The sequence below is a fragment of the Aptenodytes patagonicus genome, chromosome 2 (assembly GCF_965638725.1).
Source record: "Aptenodytes patagonicus chromosome 2, bAptPat1.pri.cur, whole genome shotgun sequence".
Taxonomy (NCBI): domain Eukaryota; kingdom Metazoa; phylum Chordata; class Aves; order Sphenisciformes; family Spheniscidae; genus Aptenodytes; species Aptenodytes patagonicus.
Window position 1 is genome coordinate 147,970,036 of NC_134950.1, and position 18,764 is coordinate 147,988,799.

Below are 18,764 nucleotides of genomic sequence, written 5' to 3' on the forward strand. Positions count from 1 at the left end.
AATCATCAGGATTTGAAATGAATCTCAAATTATGGCTAGCTGTGGGTACAGTCTCAAAGACAATGTACTAAATTCACACAAAAGCTTAAATGGAGAAATTATAAAAGTATTCTTGCATGAGCAGATCATCAATATAGTAATGAGGCAGCAAAACATCATGCAATTTACATGTTTCAGAATTCTCACCTAAATTACTTTAAAATTACATTTAATATCTCTGCAGAATAATGGTGCACTGTAGGACTTCTTTATGAAAAAAAACCATTAGGAAATAAGTTGGGGTTTTTTTTGTATTTTGTTTTGCACAGGAACCTCAAATTGACAGTTATTCAGACACAGGTTACAAACCAGACCACATTGAAGGGAACTTGGAATTTCAAAATGTTTACTTCAATTATCCATCCAGACCAGATGTTGAGGTACTGTAAATGAAACTTTATACATATTACAGTTAAACATGTGGATCATTTGTTAGGAAAAAAAGTAACATAAATAACATTTTGTTGAAAATATAACAATTCCAAGTTGATTCTCTAATTTATATAAAACTACCTTGCCATCACAGTGGTTTTAGCTAGAATTATTTACACCTTAGCTAAACACGTTAAATGTTCTGAATAATTTTCTGTCTAAAGCTATAGTCAGTGTGGCTGTGCAGTAAAACTTAAAGATTTATTGATATCAGAATCTAAATTTATGCATCTAACCCAAGTGTTTGTGTATAGTAATAATGAGACAGTGGGTTTCAAAAGTACCTCAATGCAGACTATGTCTCAACCAGTTAAAGAAAGCAGATCCAGCAAGAACTTGTTATATATGGAATAGAGATCAGAATCTGTATTTGTCTGTCTAGACAGAGAAGTTTGCTTTTTAAAGCACCATCAGAAATTCAGAGTCTTAATGCAGTGGAGGTGGAAGACATTTGAATGATTTCTGAAAGTATTTTCATGAAGAGTGTCTTTGCACTATGTAACTATTTCCTTCCCTACCTTGAAGGAAAATCTCTGACCTTGATATAAGGATCTTTCTTACTTTCGATAGGCAGAAAGGAAAGACACAGAGCTTTTATTTTTAAGCCATTTTTACTCATAAATATGTTAAATATTTCGTCTTTTCCTTCTATCAAGAAAGTGAATGAAGTGAATGTGCTTGATTTTTCTTCATATAGAAATATAAATGAAAAGACAACTATTGATCTCAGTGGATTATTTTATAAGTTTATACAGGTATGATACGAATAGAGATTTCTCCCCCATGGTTTCAGAGATAATAATTATAGGAAGTTAAGGCTACACCAAACATTCAGTAAGTATTTCATAAATTATAGTAAAGAGAAAAATAAGGAGGTCAAATAACTCAGGGTAGTTAATTTCTGCCTAAGTTTAATCTACCTGAATGTCAAGTTAACTCTTCTTTTCAATAAGATTAAGTGCAGCAAAGTAACTGACAGGCATGATGAAGACTGCAAGTTACTTCCTATATCACTAGACTGATTTATTTGCTGTCCTTACTCTCTCTTCTCTGTTTGCTTTAAGCTGTTAGAAACAGCCTAAGTTGATTTAATTATGGATTTTATTTTGGTATAGGAAAAAGGTGGATCAATAGTCCACTGAAATCAATGGTAATCCACAGGTTTTAGATCAACTTCTATTTGCTACTTTATTTACATTAGATTTGTTTGAGTTGTTCTGTACAAGGTCTATAGACTACATTACCTATAGCATTATGACCAGAAGATTAAATAAGGCTGCTTCATAAATTTTCAATTGCTATTACTTATATTGGACTTCTTGTTTTGATCTAAAAATATTATAGCAAAATAAGACATACTAAAAGTTATGATTTGTCTATGCCTCTTGTTCCTAAACAGTGAGATATATTTCACTTGTAAAGCACACAAATATTGGTAGTAAAGGCGAAGAGGCAGTGGTAGTGCTGAGGGTAGAAATTAGGAAGAAAGAGACAGTGACAAGGACACAGGGCCTCAAGGTATTGGGAAGTATATTGGGAGAATATCGGAACATATCGGTGCATGGCTGTACATTTAGAATGGAAAAATGCACTTAGCCATGATGCAGATGCTGACATTCAGGTATGCGTAGTTCATTGTAGCCTAGTCCTTCTAGAAGACTAATTAGCAAAAAATATGCTTTTCACCATTTCAATATACATGTCCAACCACAGAAGTTGTACAAAGTAGTGAAAGCTGTACAGACTCCTGTACACCTTTTGTCCTGTAAAGTAGAAACAAAAACACTTTATTCCTTTTTTCCTATTGTTGTATCTTCTTACTGCTCAGGTTAGCAGGTTAAGCAGAAAGGTGGGCAAAATAATATATACATGGCATGGACATGCTAACTGTGTGTCTGTTCTCCAGCCCCACTACACAACCCAATACAGGTTATATTCTTGAAAATAAAATGAAAGAGCAATTACGTGGCACCAAAGAGCTACATTTACCCTTTGTAAGAGTCCCAAGGAAGGCAAAACTTTGTATCTTCCAAGGTTGTGAAATGCTATATTTTATGCTGACTAGTACAAAGAGGTTATATATTGTGCAATGAAATGTTACTGTTGTAAAGAAGCCCCACCAGCAATTCTAATCAAAAGGGGAAAAATACTTCAAGGTTACTAAAATTACTTTCTTTCCAAAAACAATGTAGAGTATATCCTGTCACTTTTAACCGTGACTTTTACTGTACAATAGTTTTCCTGTAGTTTGTGTGGTGCATTAAAGAAAAAGGTGAGGCAACTTAATACAGAAATATTGTATCAAATTATTTCTATATTATACTTTAGTTATGGGTAGTAATCATATTATTATTATTTTGTTGTATGAACTGGTTCATGATATGGGTAATTGTGAAGTGTGTTGTATAATACTTTGATATTGGACCAATTGTGATGTAAATATGAAGAAAATTAAGCTGAAGTCATTAGTTATCCAAAATTTAAACTCACATGCTTATAAATTTTATTTTATACTAGATTCTGCTATAAATATGAAGGATGCTTTATTGTAGTCTTTAGAGTTTCTTCAAATTTACACTGACATTTTTACATACTGTTACCTTTTTGGTTACCTTTCTTACATGCACAGGTACTGAAGGGCTTGAATCTCGAGGTTAGTTGTGGCCAGACAGTGGCCCTGGTTGGTGGCAGTGGCTGTGGGAAAAGTACAACTGTTCAGCTCATCCAGAGATTTTACGATCCCAAGAAAGGCACGGTAAGATACCTCAAGTGAGATGACTGCTCTGTGTGTCACAGTTGTTGGAAGCCTAGTTCTGGTCTCACTGCCCTTGTTCCAATGACATGGTAAAGTCTGCCTGTGATGGTTTTGGCTGGGATAGAGTTAATTTTCTTCATAGTAGCTAGTATGGGGCGACGTTTTGGATTTGTGCTGGAAACAGGGTTGATAGATAACACAGGGATGTTTTCGTTACTACTGAGCAGTGCTTACACAGAGTCAAGGCCTTTCCTGCTTCTCACACCACCCCACCAGTGAGCAGGCTGGGGGTGCACAAGAATTTGGGAGGGGACAGCTGACCCCAACTGACCAAAGGGATATTCCATACTATATGACACCATGCTCAACTTATAAAGCTGGGGGAAGAAGAAGGAAGGGGGGGGCATTCGGAGTGACGGCTTTTGTCTTCCCAAGTAACCGTTCTGCGTGATGGAGCCCTGCTTTCCTGGAGATGGCTGAACACCTGCCTGCCCATGGGAAGGAGTGAATGAATTCCTTGTTTTGCTTTGCTTGCGTGCACAGCTTTTGCTTTACCTATTAAACTGTCTTTATCTCAACCCACAAGTTTTCTCACTTTCACTCTTCTGATTCTCTCCCCCGTCCCACTGCAGGGGAGTGAGCGAATGGCTGTGTGGTGTTTAGCTGCCTGCCAGGTTAAACCATGACACTCTCCTAAAAAGGCATGTGCCAACCTGGGGAGAAGGTTCCTTGACCAAAACACTTAGTACACAATTTTTGTCTGCTTCCTTTTGTTTAGGTTACCATTGATGGGCAGGATATTAAGACCCTAAACGTAAGATATCTGCGGGACATTATTGGTGTGGTGAATCAGGAGCCCATGCTCTTTGCTACTACCATTGCTGCAAATATTCGTTATGGCCGTGAGGACGTCACCATGGAAGAGATTGAAAAAGCTACCAAGGAGGCAAATGCTTATGACTTCATCATGAAGCTACCCAACGTAAGCAAACCAGCTGTCCTGCTGAAGTAATTTCTCCTAAACCTTCTTGTGCCAAATAGTTCCTTTGAAGGGATTCTTGTAAACAGAGGAAGCTATCCCTGGAGCTGTGAATAAGCAGAGTTGTGCAGAGCTTCCTCATAACTTTTGAGAATAATGTTAATTTTAAATCTTTAGGTCATGACTTGGTGGGCATTTGAAGAACTATGAGAATTCCAGGGACACAAATGATTAGGCAGGTATATCCAAGTGGGTGTTTATCCTGTAGTGTTTTACAGGAAGGAGAAGATGGTGCTGGTGCAGTGTTAGATGACTAATGCTGATGTGCCTTTTCTTTACGCTGCCTTTCTTTGGTGAAAGGACTGTGCCACTGAGTGTTTTGGAAACGTGTGTGGTTGTCTTGTAGAAGTTTGAAACCGTGGTTGGAGAAAGAGGGGCACAGCTGAGTGGAGGCCAGAAGCAGAGAATAGCAATTGCCCGAGCTCTGGTTCGCAATCCTAAAATTCTTCTGCTTGATGAGGCAACGTCAGCTTTGGATACTGAGAGTGAATCAGTTGTGCAGGCAGCACTGGACAAGGTCAGTAGTGTTCTCAAATGAAGGAGGTAAGCAGAAGGTAATATTTACTTTTTTCCCAGACATTTGTTGAAAGAGCTGCAAGAAATAGAGACCCTTAAAACACAAAAGGTAAACTTGGATTTGGCAAATATTCTCTGTACAGAGAATTTTTGAGATTCTGCAGGTATTACAGAGAGGAATCTTGTTTCAAGTGGGAAGATAGAATTATATTTTCTGCATTATTAAGCTTAAATCAATGTTTTCTTGGTGTAAATACCATCCCCTGCAATTATCTGTCTTACCGACATGCATATTGTTGTCAGTCACCTACTTAATTAACTTGTGTTGAAGCCTAACAGACAAGATAAGCACTACTAGCATGTCATAAGTGATTGTAGCAGTGACTTGGCAGGAAACACTCCAAGGAAACGTTTGCTTCTGTTAACATGAATACTTCTAGGTGCTTGTTTTGTTCTTAACGTAGAGCTGTCTCACTCAGGGACAGCTGACCCTTGGTGCAACTCAGGAGTCTCTATATTCATACTGGGGCTGTACCCCCAAATGGTATTCTGAATTTACTCAGTCAGATTCTGCTGGAGTACTGTAATGCTTCCCGCTGCTGTTGGATAGAGAAAGACAGTTTGAGGAGAATTATTAATGGAAATACATTTAATAGAGAAGTTATTTGTCTAGCTTTTCTTGGTCACATTATCTTATAAATTTGGATCCTCATAAACCTTTGCAGAAGATCTAGGGACTCATAGAATCATAGAATGGTTTGGGTTGGAAGGGACCTTTAAAGATCACCTGGTTCCAACCCCCCTGCCATGGGCAGGGACATCTTTCACTAGATCAGGTTGCTCAAAGCCCTGTCCAACCTGACTTTGAACACTTCCAATGAGGGAGAATACACAACTTCTCTGGGCAACCTGTTCCAGTGTCTCACCACCCTCATTGTAAAAAATTTCTTCCTTCTATCCAATCTAAATCTACCCTCTTTGAGTTTAAAACTGTTGTCCCTTGTCCTGTCACTACAGGCCCTGGTAAAAAGTCTCTCTCCACCTATGTTATAAGCCCCCTTTATATACTGAAAGGCCACAATAAGGTCTCCCTGGAGCCCTTACTTCTCCAGGCTGAACAACCCCAACTCTCTTAGGCTTTCTTCATAGGAGAGGTCTTTCAGCCCTCTGATCATTTTTGTGGCCCTCCTCAGGACCTGCTCTAACAGGTCCATGTCTTTCTTGTACTGGGGACTCCAGAGCTGAACACAGTACTCCAGGTGGGGTCTCACGATAGGAGAGTAGAGGGGGAGGATCACCTTCCTCGACCTGCTGGCTATGCTTCTTTTTATGAAGCCCAGGATATGATTGCCTTTCTGGTCTGCAAGTGCACATTGGTGGCTCATGTCCAATTTTTCATCCACCAGTATTCCCAAGCCCTTCTCTGTAGGGCTGCTCTCAATCCACTCACCCCCCTGTCTGTACTGATATTGAGGACTGTCCTGACCCAGGTGCAGGGCCTCACACTTGGCCTTGTTGAACTTCGTGAGGTTCGCATGGGCCCACTCCTCAAGCTTGTCCAGGTCCCTCTGGATGCCATCCCTTCCCTCAAGCGAATCAACTGCACCTCTCAGCTTGGTGTCATCCACAAACTTGCTGAGGGTGCGCTCAATCCCATTTATCTATGTCAATGATGATGATATTAAATAGTATGGGTCCCAGTATGGACCCTTGTGGGACATCACTGAAGATGAACTCCATCCAGGTTCCAACAAAATTCCACCGTTTGGGATCATTACTTTGATAATTTAAACTTCTAGTTGCTTGATCATTTTAACACAGCCTGGTAATTAAAATGGCAAGCTGTGACATTTGACAAATTATGTGTGATAGGCTTATAAATATCCAAAGATAGGTAGTTAGTTGAAATGTGTTTCACATTAAATTGTAGTGAATTTTATTTTCAGTGAAGCTACTTGAGTCGGCAATGACTTAGAGCTTAAAACCCTGAAATTTTTTAAAAGTCAGTGTGAAATATTTTCTAATGTGTCTGAGTGTAAATTATCCTTCACAGATTTTAAGGTTTAAATGAACAACTATGGATTTAAATAGAAAAACTTTTAGCATTTTTAAAAAATTAAGGTTTTTAACATGGTAACATTCTAAAATCTTATATATTGAGAATTTTGTTTAGATATTTGTGGTCAAAATTTGATGTTTTTATGTGCCACAGTGAAAGATGGTCTCTAATATTAATTTTCAAGCTAAAGATTGTATTTCTGTTTTAAGGTACTCATTGAAAACTGTTTTTTACTTTTTTAAAAAAAAGTTATATTTTTCTGTGAACCATTTTAAAGTTTCCCTTAGGTCTTATTCAACTCTAATATGAAGATGAACAATTTTTTAATATACTTAGAAATATTCATATTAAATATTGTTATTTATAGGCAAGGAAAGGACGTACCACGGTTGTAGTAGCCCATCGACTGTCAACAGTCCGAAATGCAGATCTTATAGCTGTGTTCGAAGGTGGAGTTATCACAGAACAAGGAAATCATTTTAAATTGCTTGAGAGAAAGGGAATCTACTACAAACTCGTTAACATGCAGGTACTTTTTTCTTGCTAACTGTTGCCTCATTTTCTTTTTTATATTCCATGCCCATAGTTATTGTATACTATCAGAAGTATGGGAAATTCTGCAGCATATTTTGTTAATAGCAAAAAAATATGTACTTCAAAAGGAGATCAGTAATTTGAGAGAGAAGACCACTAGTTTTGATACCAGACCTATTTAAACCTGGGATAGTACATTTTTAATCCTCTAGGGATTTAAACTTAAAAGATTATTTTATGCTTTCCTTTTATGCAGTTAATGTAGAGCAGATGACTACAGTAGTTTGCTATTCCATTGCTTCTTCTTAGCCTATGATAAAAGGTAAAATATAGTAGCTGATACTGGAGGAATAGAGCATGCGTATTTTAAGCTGTTTAGTTATAATCCTTCATAGTGAATTTATTTCTAAAGAAAAAAAAAATGTGGAGGAATAGGAGAAAAAGAAAAATAATCCAGCTATGCTGAGTGCAAAAATATGTACACATTTAAAGTTATGTAGCCAGAAACAAAGAGATTGGAAATTAATATAAATATCAGAAACATATTAGTTATTAAGTGAAGAACAAAATACTTTGGTACATCCCAATGTCCCATGTGATAGTCAGGTTATAGTTGAGCTTCACTGTAGCCTTCCGTGTCACTTGTGTTTTGCTGCATAACCACCACACCCGTTAAAGAAACTGAAACTGCTCTCTCAGTATGTCAGGCTGAAAAGAGTAAACTAGGCCAATTAAAACATTTCTTCATAAAGTAACTATAAGAATGCATTTGGTCACCTTAGGTTCTAAGTAACTTTGTATTCAAGCAAATGTGGTAATGGGAAAAATTAGGAAATATAAAACGGAAAGAAAATTAAAAATAACAGAAAATAACAAAAAATGGAAAGAAAGCAAAAAAAGTTCTTTTTATTAGTAGTACAAAAAGCCGTAAGAAAGAAAAACTTTCTGGAAAAAAAGAAATACGAGTTGAAGGCAACTTTGAATCCAGTTACTATTAAATACCTCAGTGGTGGGTAGATATTTATTTATTCTGTCAAAGAGACTGGCAAAACTACCATCAAAAGTAGGGCTCTTTTCCAGACTGTTCAGATTTTTCAGTCAAAAATCTCTTTTTGACCTGTTCCATCCTGAACTTCCTTATTACATTTAAAGTCAGGAATCCTTAAGAGTGTTCTGCACTAAAGAGGGGTAATTTTTTCTCACTTCATGAATAAACAGTGTATCCACTGAGAACTCGTTCAAAAAGACCCCAAGATGAGTGCAAATGGTTTACACTCAATTTAAAACTCTGTTAGGAGTTAATTCATAAAAAAAGAGCTGCTACTTCCACTCCCCTGCCCTCCACTTAGTGTAAGTATTATCTTGAGAGGTGGGATACTCTTATATATGAATCAAGCTCTGAAGATAGAGATCTACTCAAATATTATACATATTTTCATATCTGTATAATAATATAAGCATTTTCATATCCTCATATCTCTTTCCACTGAAACAAAGTTACTTTTACTTTGATTACCTCGTAATTTTGAAAGTTCAAAGTAATATATGCATAATTAATCTTAGCATCATGTTCTTCCCTCTTTTAGGCAATAGAAGCTGAAGTTCCATCATCAGAAAAAGATGAGAATGCACTTAGTGTCAAAAAAAGTGAATCTGAAACAGAATTTGAAGAATCCCTAACTAAAGGATTGAGAAGACGATCAACTCGGAGAAACATGAAAAAGCCAGGAGCACAAAATTATGATCCTGATGAGAAAACTAGTTCACCTGTAAGTATCTTTGCAGAGCTGTTAGTGAATTTTGATTCCTTTCAACAAAGTATGTTAAAATGAAATTCATTCTCCTGCTCTACAAAGGTACAAGAAGAAGGAGGCATTTGATAGGGGTGAAAAAACCATGAGAATTTTCTGATTTTGAATAGCCTTTGACTGATAATATTCATAACTTGTTTTGTTATTCTCACCATTAATGATTATACAAATAAAATGGGACTTTAAAAGTCTATAACAAGGATGAGTTTATTCTTGAAAATCAATTTGCTGTAAAAGAAATACACTTACATATATTTGCATACCATACAGACATAGTCTATACATGTTAAACATTCATTTTTGGATCAGAAACAGAACATTTGGCCCAACATACAACTCCTACAACAAACCTTACCAATAAGCCATACAACAAATATGATTGCGTTCATATTTGCTGCAAATACTTTGCTGTTATAACTTGCTTAATGAACAATTACTTGAATTAATCTAGTCATGGATTGCACACAAGATGCCCAGAATGAATAGTTCAGTCACCATTGACTAATACCAAGAATATTGATCAATGAAAATTACATAGATAAACTGAAAAATGATGACAAGAGCTGTAGATCTGTTCTAACAGCTCTTTCTTTCTTTCCTGTATTAAAATAATAAAAAGAAATGTACAATCAGTTAATTATTCATGTTATTAAAAAGTATACATTTTGACTTCCCCTGAGTAGATTCTGGGAGTAGGAAATTGACTATTAATCTCTCTTTTTCTCCATATTTCTCCAAATACATACATGTTTGTCCTAACAGAATTCCCATTTTTTAGGATGAAGAATTAGCTCCAGCTTCATTTCTGAAAATTATGAAGTTGAACAAAACTGAATGGCCATACTTTGTAGCTGGAACTTTATGTGCAATCATCAATGGAGCTTTACAACCTGCATTTGCAATCATATTTTCAGAAATTATAGGGGTAAGTTTGAATAAAATATGCAAAAAACTATAAAGCCCCCAAAATTTATTTCTAATAAAACCAGGTCTTAAACAATCACTGCATAATGAAGCTGAGGAGTGGATGAAGCACTATTACAAAAATCTGAAGAATTATGAGAGATTTACAAAATCCTAAAAATCTTGCTACAACCTGAAATTTGCTTGTTATACCTATAATCGTATGTGACATACACTCAAATTTGATATGAATGCAAATTACTGCCAAACATAGTTATTGAGACATATGGGAGTATTTTAGATTATTAGTTGATTTAAAAAAATGTTGTTTTAAATACTATTTTATAGGTTTTTTCAGAAACTGACAAGACCATTTTAAGAGAAAAGAGCAACTTATATTCAGTGCTGTTTTTAGTACTTGGGATCATTTCCTTTTTTACTTTCTTTTTTCAGGTATGTTTTATTATTTTAGCTTTATTATAATTGTTCATCATGTTTTAGAAACCAGATCTGAAATATACTAAAAATTTGTATCTTCTTAATACATGTCTGCAACTCAAACCAGAACCTGCATTTATGGTTCTAGATGTGCCTTGTGCCGAATTGAATCTTTTTTGACCTAGACCTTCTCATGTGTTAGAGACCTTCCAACCTGTTCTGACCTCTTAATTTCAGAACTTCCCCTCTTCTTCAGCAGTCAAACACATCTCGGCATGAAACACTGGATTCTCTCACTCTTTTTTCCATTGCCACCTAATGGCCAGCCCCTCCAGCCTTCACACTATACCACTCCCTTCTCACCCTCAAGCCCTCCTATTTGAATCTGTTAGTAATTGCAAATCTACCAATCTCCTGCCTTGGCTCTCCAATTTTTTACTCCCCTAACCCCTTCCCCATTCAAGTCTTATCTTATATGAACCGCCCCAAAAATTCCCAGGCCCAGTTCCTCAAGTAACACCCATCATGCTGATATTCAGCTCCTCCTGCTTAAATAGTAATTGTCGAACAGTAATACCCCATCCCGTTCACACTGATCTCTATAGTCATCTCAACTTTTACAAAAAAGGTATTTTAACTTTACCATAATTCTTATATGTATCTAACTGCTACAACAGTGCCACAGTAAAAAAAAAAAAAGGTAGTAATCACACAGGTGCAAACTGTGGCCTTTAAATATTTTCATATATAGTCTGGTTTATAATTTCTGAATATGTTTGTGTAGTTTTATCCATTAAATGAGCCTACACAGTGAAAGAATGGAGTGCACTTGGGACAGCAGCATAAACAGTCTCTTACAAAAACCTCCTGTTTTTTTATGGAATTGTCTTGTTGCACATGCATGCAAGAAGGCCTTGAGTATAGAAGACTGAGCTGTAGAAGGCTGTGACAGGTTTGCTCAATTTATAAATGTTCAGATAATGTTTTAAATATGAGTGGGAAGAGTTCATTGCGATATAACACCCCCAAATTAGTGAGAATGAAAAAAATTTAAAATATTCTTATAATCTCTTTATATAGTGCCCATTCTCTGATGTTCTTCTGTGATTTTTTCTAAGTCACATACTTGTGCAAATTTACTGACAGTGTAGGAGCACAGCAAAGATAATGACCAAAGTTAACTGAGAAATATTTGCTGATTGGAATATGCCATAATAATTTTTCTTAGTATCGCATAGTGCAGTTGCATCTGTGGTTTGTATTTTAAGAGTATTCAATTTCACAAATGTAGATTCCAAACAATTAATATTTGTAATCACATAAAGGTGGTAGTGAGCTAAACAAAGCTAATTATAAACACTGATGTCATACTAAAACGTAGGAAGAGTGTATCTTCCCAAAATTTTAACCACAATATTCCTTTTTGTAACTTGTTAAATTGATTCATCTATTTGGCTAACAATATGTTCAATTAATTATAAAACATCACATATGTATTACTGCTGATAGCTATGTCAGTTTGTGTTAGGATCCCAGGGAAGAAGTCTTAATTCCATTGGAGTCAATGGGATTTTTGTGTTTGACTTCAATGAACGCAGATTGCCTTATGAAGTCTTTAACCTAAAACAAGTAGCCTAAAAGCCACTTGTTTAAATCTGACTTAGGCCAACTCAGATAAAAAGGAAGTTAAAGGGTTGGTTAGTGATCTTTTCCTTGAAGCATGCTGGTGAAGCAGTGCTAGGAAATATTGCTATGCTCTATATATATTTTTTGAGAAATAATATTTGAATATCTGTACTGTGAACCTACTAGAATTTATTAATATTAAACCTGTTTTTGCATTTGCTTTGTGCAATCAGGACTGCAATATTTTGTACTTTGACATTGTAGAGACAAGGTATCTAAAATATTTATTGAATAAACACAGAAAATGTAATAGTATGCTAAGCATTGTGCCTTTTCTCAAATAGGGTTTCACATTTGGCAAAGCTGGAGAAATTCTTACAATGAGGCTTCGATTGATGGCATTTAAAGCAATGCTTAGACAGGTAAAGATAAATATTTTGATTTCCAGGGTTTTAAAAATAATTACTTGTATAGATATCATAAAATAACTGTATTCTACATTATTCTATCATATTATGACTTGTCTACAGAGAATATTCTTTAAATCAGTCTAGAAACCAATTTGGTTAGTTACATGTGGTTAAGCAAAGTATCCTTAGAGGGAAAGTCTTAAATCAATACAAGTACAAGAGCTTTTTATGTACTCCTTGCAAGGACATAGATTTACGGCCAAGTTACTATGGCCTGGCAAGTTGATGTGCACCAGCAGTATCCCATTATGTGTTCATTTGCCTGCTTTGCTTTCTTGGTGCCCTTTCTCCCCTAAAGAAATTCAATGCAATGCAGCTTACATTGTAACTCTTACTTCAAATGTCTGATTTAAATTGTAATATGTACAGATATGTTTTTATTTATTTATTGAAGGTCTCTTTCAAAGAGTTCCCAAATCTATAATTGTTGTTCATTAATAGAATAGTGAGATTGTATACTTAAATCTGAAGCCACTTTCAGAGAATTAAAATAGAAATATTTCATAGTGTTTTTAAGTAATTCATGTCATTATCTAAATGGGCCTTAATCTTGCATGATTTCAGGATCAGTACTTTAGATTTTCAAATATATAATATAATATTTCTGGGGTTTTATGTCTTGCACATAAAGCTACATGTAGACACAAAATTTGATTCATGTGAACATGACCATTTGTAATGCTGACAGAAAGCTGTTGTAGTCTGAAAAACTATGATTTATAGATCAGCCTCACTGAAAACCTAATGAAAGAGCAATTTTACAATTGAATCTTGAGGTCACAAATGCCTGTGCTATACCACCAGGTCTTCATTCAATGCATATTACACATGAAAGTTTAAATCAGATATTAGGTCACATGGTGAATCAATTAAAAACTGTATACCTGACCCCAACAATTGACTTTGATCAGATAGACCAGTTTGGTTTGGGTTTTTTTTAATCTCATAACTGCCAAATAAGACTCTTCGATCTGGGGAGAAAAAAACCAATGAACTGGGAGTTTTTACCTTGAAAATGCTTTACACTTAATTCATCCCCAAACAGCTTTGCAATTGTGAAGAAGTGTGACTGAAGAGTCATCTCCTCCAAGGAAATGCAGATTCAGCAGCGGTGGGGGGAGGGTAGATTTTGGTTTGGGGAATCCCCCAGGCTGCTCTCCTTCTTTCTCAGCAGTGACAGTGTACACATCAGATCATCCACAAGCATACACTTTTTTCTAAAAATATTCATTGTGCAATGAAGGAATTAGACTTCATTAAATATGCAGAACTGATGCACTGCCACATACACAGTCTTCTGACACTGAACTCAGTTATATTAGGTAGACCTCAGTTTTACTTTGTGGTTTATATGAAATGTCCAAAAACTGGTCCTAAGAAAAATGTTTCTTATTGTAGGACATGGGCTGGTTTGATAATTCTACAAATAGCACTGGAGCGTTAACTACAAGACTTGCTAATGATGCCTCACAAGTGAAAGGAGTAAGTAAAATTTTGTTTTCGAATTTTTCATATTTGGTTTAGTATGTAGTAAAGTTGCAGCTTGGATTTGGCTGGTTGGATAACAGTCTTGACTTTGACAACTAAAATTTACTATAAAACGATAGCTGGTATAGAATGCACTGATGTGTTTTATAACAATGATGGTAATATGTTTACAAAATAATTTCCAAGTAAACCTTTTTTTAAATTTACTACTGCGCTGTATTGTGATCTTCATTATTAAACAAATTCATTGGGAATCTCTTTATCTAAGAAGTCTGTTTAGAGATATCTTATTTACCTAAAGGTATGTATCTAAATTTGTTCAGTTTATGACCTCCTACTATTTTTTTGATCGTTCATATTCCTTATATGAAAAAACTAGACATAGTAGCAATAGACTTCCTTTCCTTGTTACTTTTTGGAGATTCTTTAGAAGTAATTTGTGGACTTTCAGGAGTCTGTAATATTAGGCTAAAGAGCACTGAATGTAATTATTCATGTATGCTTACTTAAATTTTTACTGCTACATGAAATTATGTGCTTTTTTTCTGAACTGAGGAATTCTGTAGTATCTTTGGCTTTATAAGTTAAACATTTAATTTTCTTCTTCATTGGGCTCCATGTGATGACTTATAAAGCTAGCTGCATGATCTACAAAATGTGACAGATTTTGATGTTTAGATGTAAATGTAAATATGTGATATGCTTAAAGTCTGTTCAGCTTCAAGAGCAGAATTTAGAAATTGCAGTGCAAACTTAAGTAATCAGGATATGGGGAGAGAAAAGTTAAATATGATCTAGATAATTTTTTACAAAATCATTTAAGAAACTCCCATTTTGAAAAACAGCAAAACAGAGTTAAGACTTTCTAAATAGTGTTTTGAGAATCAGGAATATTATAGGTGAAAATGCTTTCCTTATTTAAGATGCAGTTACTTTAGCAAGAAATGTCTTTTTTCTTCCTTCAGGCAACTGGTGTCAGGCTGGCATTAATTGCCCAAAACATAGCTAACCTGGGGACTGGAATTATTATATCATTAATTTATGGCTGGCAGCTGACCCTGCTACTTTTAGCTGTTGTGCCAATCATTGCAGTGGCAGGAATGATTGAAATGAAAATGTTGGCTGGGCATGCTAAAAAAGATAAAGAAGAGCTGGAAGCTGCAGGAAAGGTGGGTCTAGAGACATTTATCTATTTCATTGTAATGTATAAAGTCATGTTTACCAAAGCATTGTTGATGGATGTATTACTTCCAAATACAGAAAATATCATAATATTTAACTTCCAGAGACAGACAGACTCTATGTAGTTACACTAGTAGACCTACAGAGCATAACACCTCTTCAATAATAATTGAAGACATGTTATTAATTGATATTTATTTTTATAATTGATAAACCCCAGAATGTGCTAAGCACTATTCAGGCACATTCTTTTCTCCTTCCCGTTCTGATCATCTCTATTTTCCTTATTTTGCAACCCTCTTCATTTTGTCATTATCTTTTTTCTTTTCTGCATACCTTTTTGGCATGTCACCTGTCTTACATATATTATACTGCTCTTCTTTTTTTCTCTTTCATCTTATTAATGTTTGCAGGGGTAATATGTATATATCCACTGGGTTTGGAGTCTGTTTGCCACTCCTTTATTTCTTGAGTGGAAGAGAAAGATGAGAACTGAAAAGCGAGCAGGCTAGACTCTTCTTTAAGAAATTATATGAGAGCATTTAATGTCACTTCATTCCAAAAATCCTTTTGGGACAGAACAACTATTTCATCACTTCCCAGATATTGCTTTCTTCAAGGTAAAACTTCTAAAATCCCTTCCTATGTTCTACTGTTTTTAAAAGTTGTTGAGAAGAAAATCATTTATCTAAGGCCATGCACATAAGGAATGGTATTAATCTTCAGATTTGGTGCTTAAATGTATATGTCTGCATATGTGCTAGCAGTCTAATGTCCTCTTATAGTTATTGGAGATGCCGTAGTGTCTGGGTGACCTCCAGCTGCCATTTCAGAAGGGTATGGCTCTACTCTATGTTCTATGTCGTATCTGCTGTGCCTTACCCAAATGTTTTGAGTATCCTAGAGCATGTCCAATGGCACAAGCCACCTGCATGTGGACAACTGAATTAGAGTCCTTCCCACTCCAGTCAGCGATCCTGGACAAAGAGACTAGGTAGGCACATAGTGCCTAGGCAGCTGAATTGCTTTCTAGTTCTGTTGAATAGGTATCCATTGACTACACTGGTAGCTTAGACACCTAAATTCAGGTGTCTTAATCTGGATCTGACACACACACCCCCAGTAAATCCTATTTACTAAATGGGTTTTATTTCCTTCCATCATGTCTGTAGATAAAGCTGCTGAAAAACATTTTTGTCCCTCCAAGTGCACAGGAAATTCTGCATAATGATCTTTCCATGGGCTTTTTCGTACAAGCCAAAGGATGCATTTCCTTTCCTTTCAACTGACTACATTTCTTCTGCTTCTTTCTAATGGCGGAACATTTGTTTCATATTGTTTTGTTGTAAGATATGACAGAAAAAATTTGACAATTCTTGGAATAGGCACTAGAGACTTTCTTAATGCAGGAGATTGTGAAGAATTAGCACAGGTGTTACAAAAATTTATGATTTTTTTGCAAAGCTTGAGAAAATACTTTCTTTTCTTAGCAATGTATGAGTTTCCCCTCTCAAGGCCACCTAAGCAAGCACTAGACTACAGGCATTTTATTCAATTACCGATTTTTTGAAAATCAGTTTTCTTCAGTGAAAATGGCATTCTACGTGGAAAATTTGCTTTCTGGAAAAGGTTGCTGAACTTACATTACTAACAAAAAAAAAGACTACTCCTTTGAGTATTGGTGAGATGATATAACTAAGAAGAATAAAATCTATTTCATTTCTTTGTTATCATTAACATTGTGTATTACATTCAAATCAATGAGTTAGTCAATTATGTGCAAATTTTCAAACAGTGGCACAAGCATTACTGAGGCTATAAGATAATTATATCCCTATATTTTACAACAAAGATAACAGTACCACAATTTAAAAATCTTTGGTAACAGTTCATGAAGAAAAATGCTTTCAGGTCTGTGGTTTAACTTAGATAAAAGTAGCTGGGTATGGAGGTTATTTGTTTTTCTGTTTTAAACTGTAGGCATTTGAACTGTATGGTGAATTGCCGTAAGTCTGGTGTCCTATAAGACATAATATACAGGGTCACTTTTTAGAATAGAATTTCATTCTGTTCATAGAATCAGAATCATAGAATATCTCACGTTGGAAGGGACCCATAAGGATCATCGAGTCCAATTCCCTGCTCCTCACCGGACTACTTAAAACTAAACCATATGACTAAGAGCATTGTCCAGATGCTCCTTGAACTGTGACAGGCTTGGTGCCGTGATAGCTTCCCTGGGGAGCCTGTTCCAGTGACCGACCACCCTCTCAGTGAAGAACCTTTTCCTAATGTCTAATCTGAACTTCCCCCTACGCAGCTTTATACCATTTCCTCGTGTCCTATCACTGGTCACCAGAGAGGGGAGATCAGCACCTCCCCCTCCACTGCCCCCCTTGAGGAAGTTGTAGACTGCAATGAGGTCACCCCTCAGCCTTCTCTAAGCTGAAGAAACCAAGTGACCTCAGCTGCTCCTCATAAGTCCTGCCCTTGAGATCTTTCACCATCTTGGTCACCCTCCTCTGGACACACTCTAATAGTTTGATGTCCTTTGTATATTGAGGCACCCAAAACTGCACACAGTACTTGAGGTGGGGCCGCACCATTGCATTTCTACAGTGGGACAATAACTTCCCTCGACCGCCTAGCTATGCTGTACTTGATGCACCCCAGGACATGGTTGGCCCTTTTGGCTGCCAGGGCACACTGTTGACTCATTTTCAATTTGCCATCAACATAAACCTCCAGATCTCTTTCTGTGGGGCTGCTCTCCAGTCTCTCATCCCCTAATTTGTATGTATAACCAAGATTACCCTGTCCCAGGTGCAGAATCTGGCACTTGCTATTGTTAAATTTCATATGGTTGGTAATTGCCCAGCTCTTTAGTCTATCCAGATCTCTCTGTAAGGCATTTCTACCCTCAAGGGAGTCCACAGCTCCTCCTAATTTAGTAACTGTCATGGTTTAACCCCAGCTGGCAACTAAGCACCACACAGCTGCTCAGTCAATCCCCCACAGTGGGATGGGGGAGAGAATCAGAAGAGTGAAAGTGAGAAAACTCGTGGGTTGAGATAAAGACAGTTTAATAGGTAAAGCAAAAGCTGCGTGCACAAGCAAAGCAAAACAAGGAATTCATTCACTCCTTCCCATGGGCAAGCAGGTGTTCAGCCATCTCCAGGAAAGCAGGGCTCCATCACGCAGAACGGTTACTTGGGAAGACAAAATGCCATCACTCCAAACGTCCGCCGCTTCCTTCTTCTTCACCTAGCTTTATTATGTTGAGCATGATGTCATATGGTATGGAATATCCCTTTGGTCAGTTGGGGTCAGCTGTCCCAGCTGTGTCCCCTCCCAATTTCTTGTGCACCCCCAGCCTGCTCGCTGGTGACGTGGTGTGAGAAGCAGGAAAGGCCTTGACTCTGTGTAAGCACTGCTCAGCAGTAACAAAAACATCCTTGTGTTATCTATCAAC

At 36.4% G+C, this 18,764-nt stretch overlaps 1 protein-coding gene across 5 annotated transcripts in view; it reads left to right on the top strand.

The window, feature by feature from the left end:
* Positions 1 to 18,764, top strand: part of LOC143157096 (ATP-dependent translocase ABCB1-like) — a 65,735-nt gene that overhangs the window by 29,434 nt on the left and 17,537 nt on the right. For all 5 annotated transcript variants that reach the window (XM_076331591.1, XM_076331596.1, XM_076331595.1 and 2 more), the window contains 11 exons: positions 309 to 419; positions 3,101 to 3,226; positions 4,005 to 4,208; positions 4,612 to 4,782; positions 7,208 to 7,369; positions 8,961 to 9,143; positions 9,964 to 10,110; positions 10,437 to 10,541; positions 12,497 to 12,574; positions 14,021 to 14,104; positions 15,076 to 15,279. In XM_076331591.1, the coding sequence (XP_076187706.1) occupies positions 309 to 419; positions 3,101 to 3,226; positions 4,005 to 4,208; positions 4,612 to 4,782; positions 7,208 to 7,369; positions 8,961 to 9,143; positions 9,964 to 10,110; positions 10,437 to 10,541; positions 12,497 to 12,574; positions 14,021 to 14,104; positions 15,076 to 15,279 (1,575 nt within the window). The remainder of the gene's footprint in view (positions 1 to 308; positions 420 to 3,100; positions 3,227 to 4,004; positions 4,209 to 4,611; positions 4,783 to 7,207; positions 7,370 to 8,960; positions 9,144 to 9,963; positions 10,111 to 10,436; positions 10,542 to 12,496; positions 12,575 to 14,020; positions 14,105 to 15,075; positions 15,280 to 18,764) is intronic.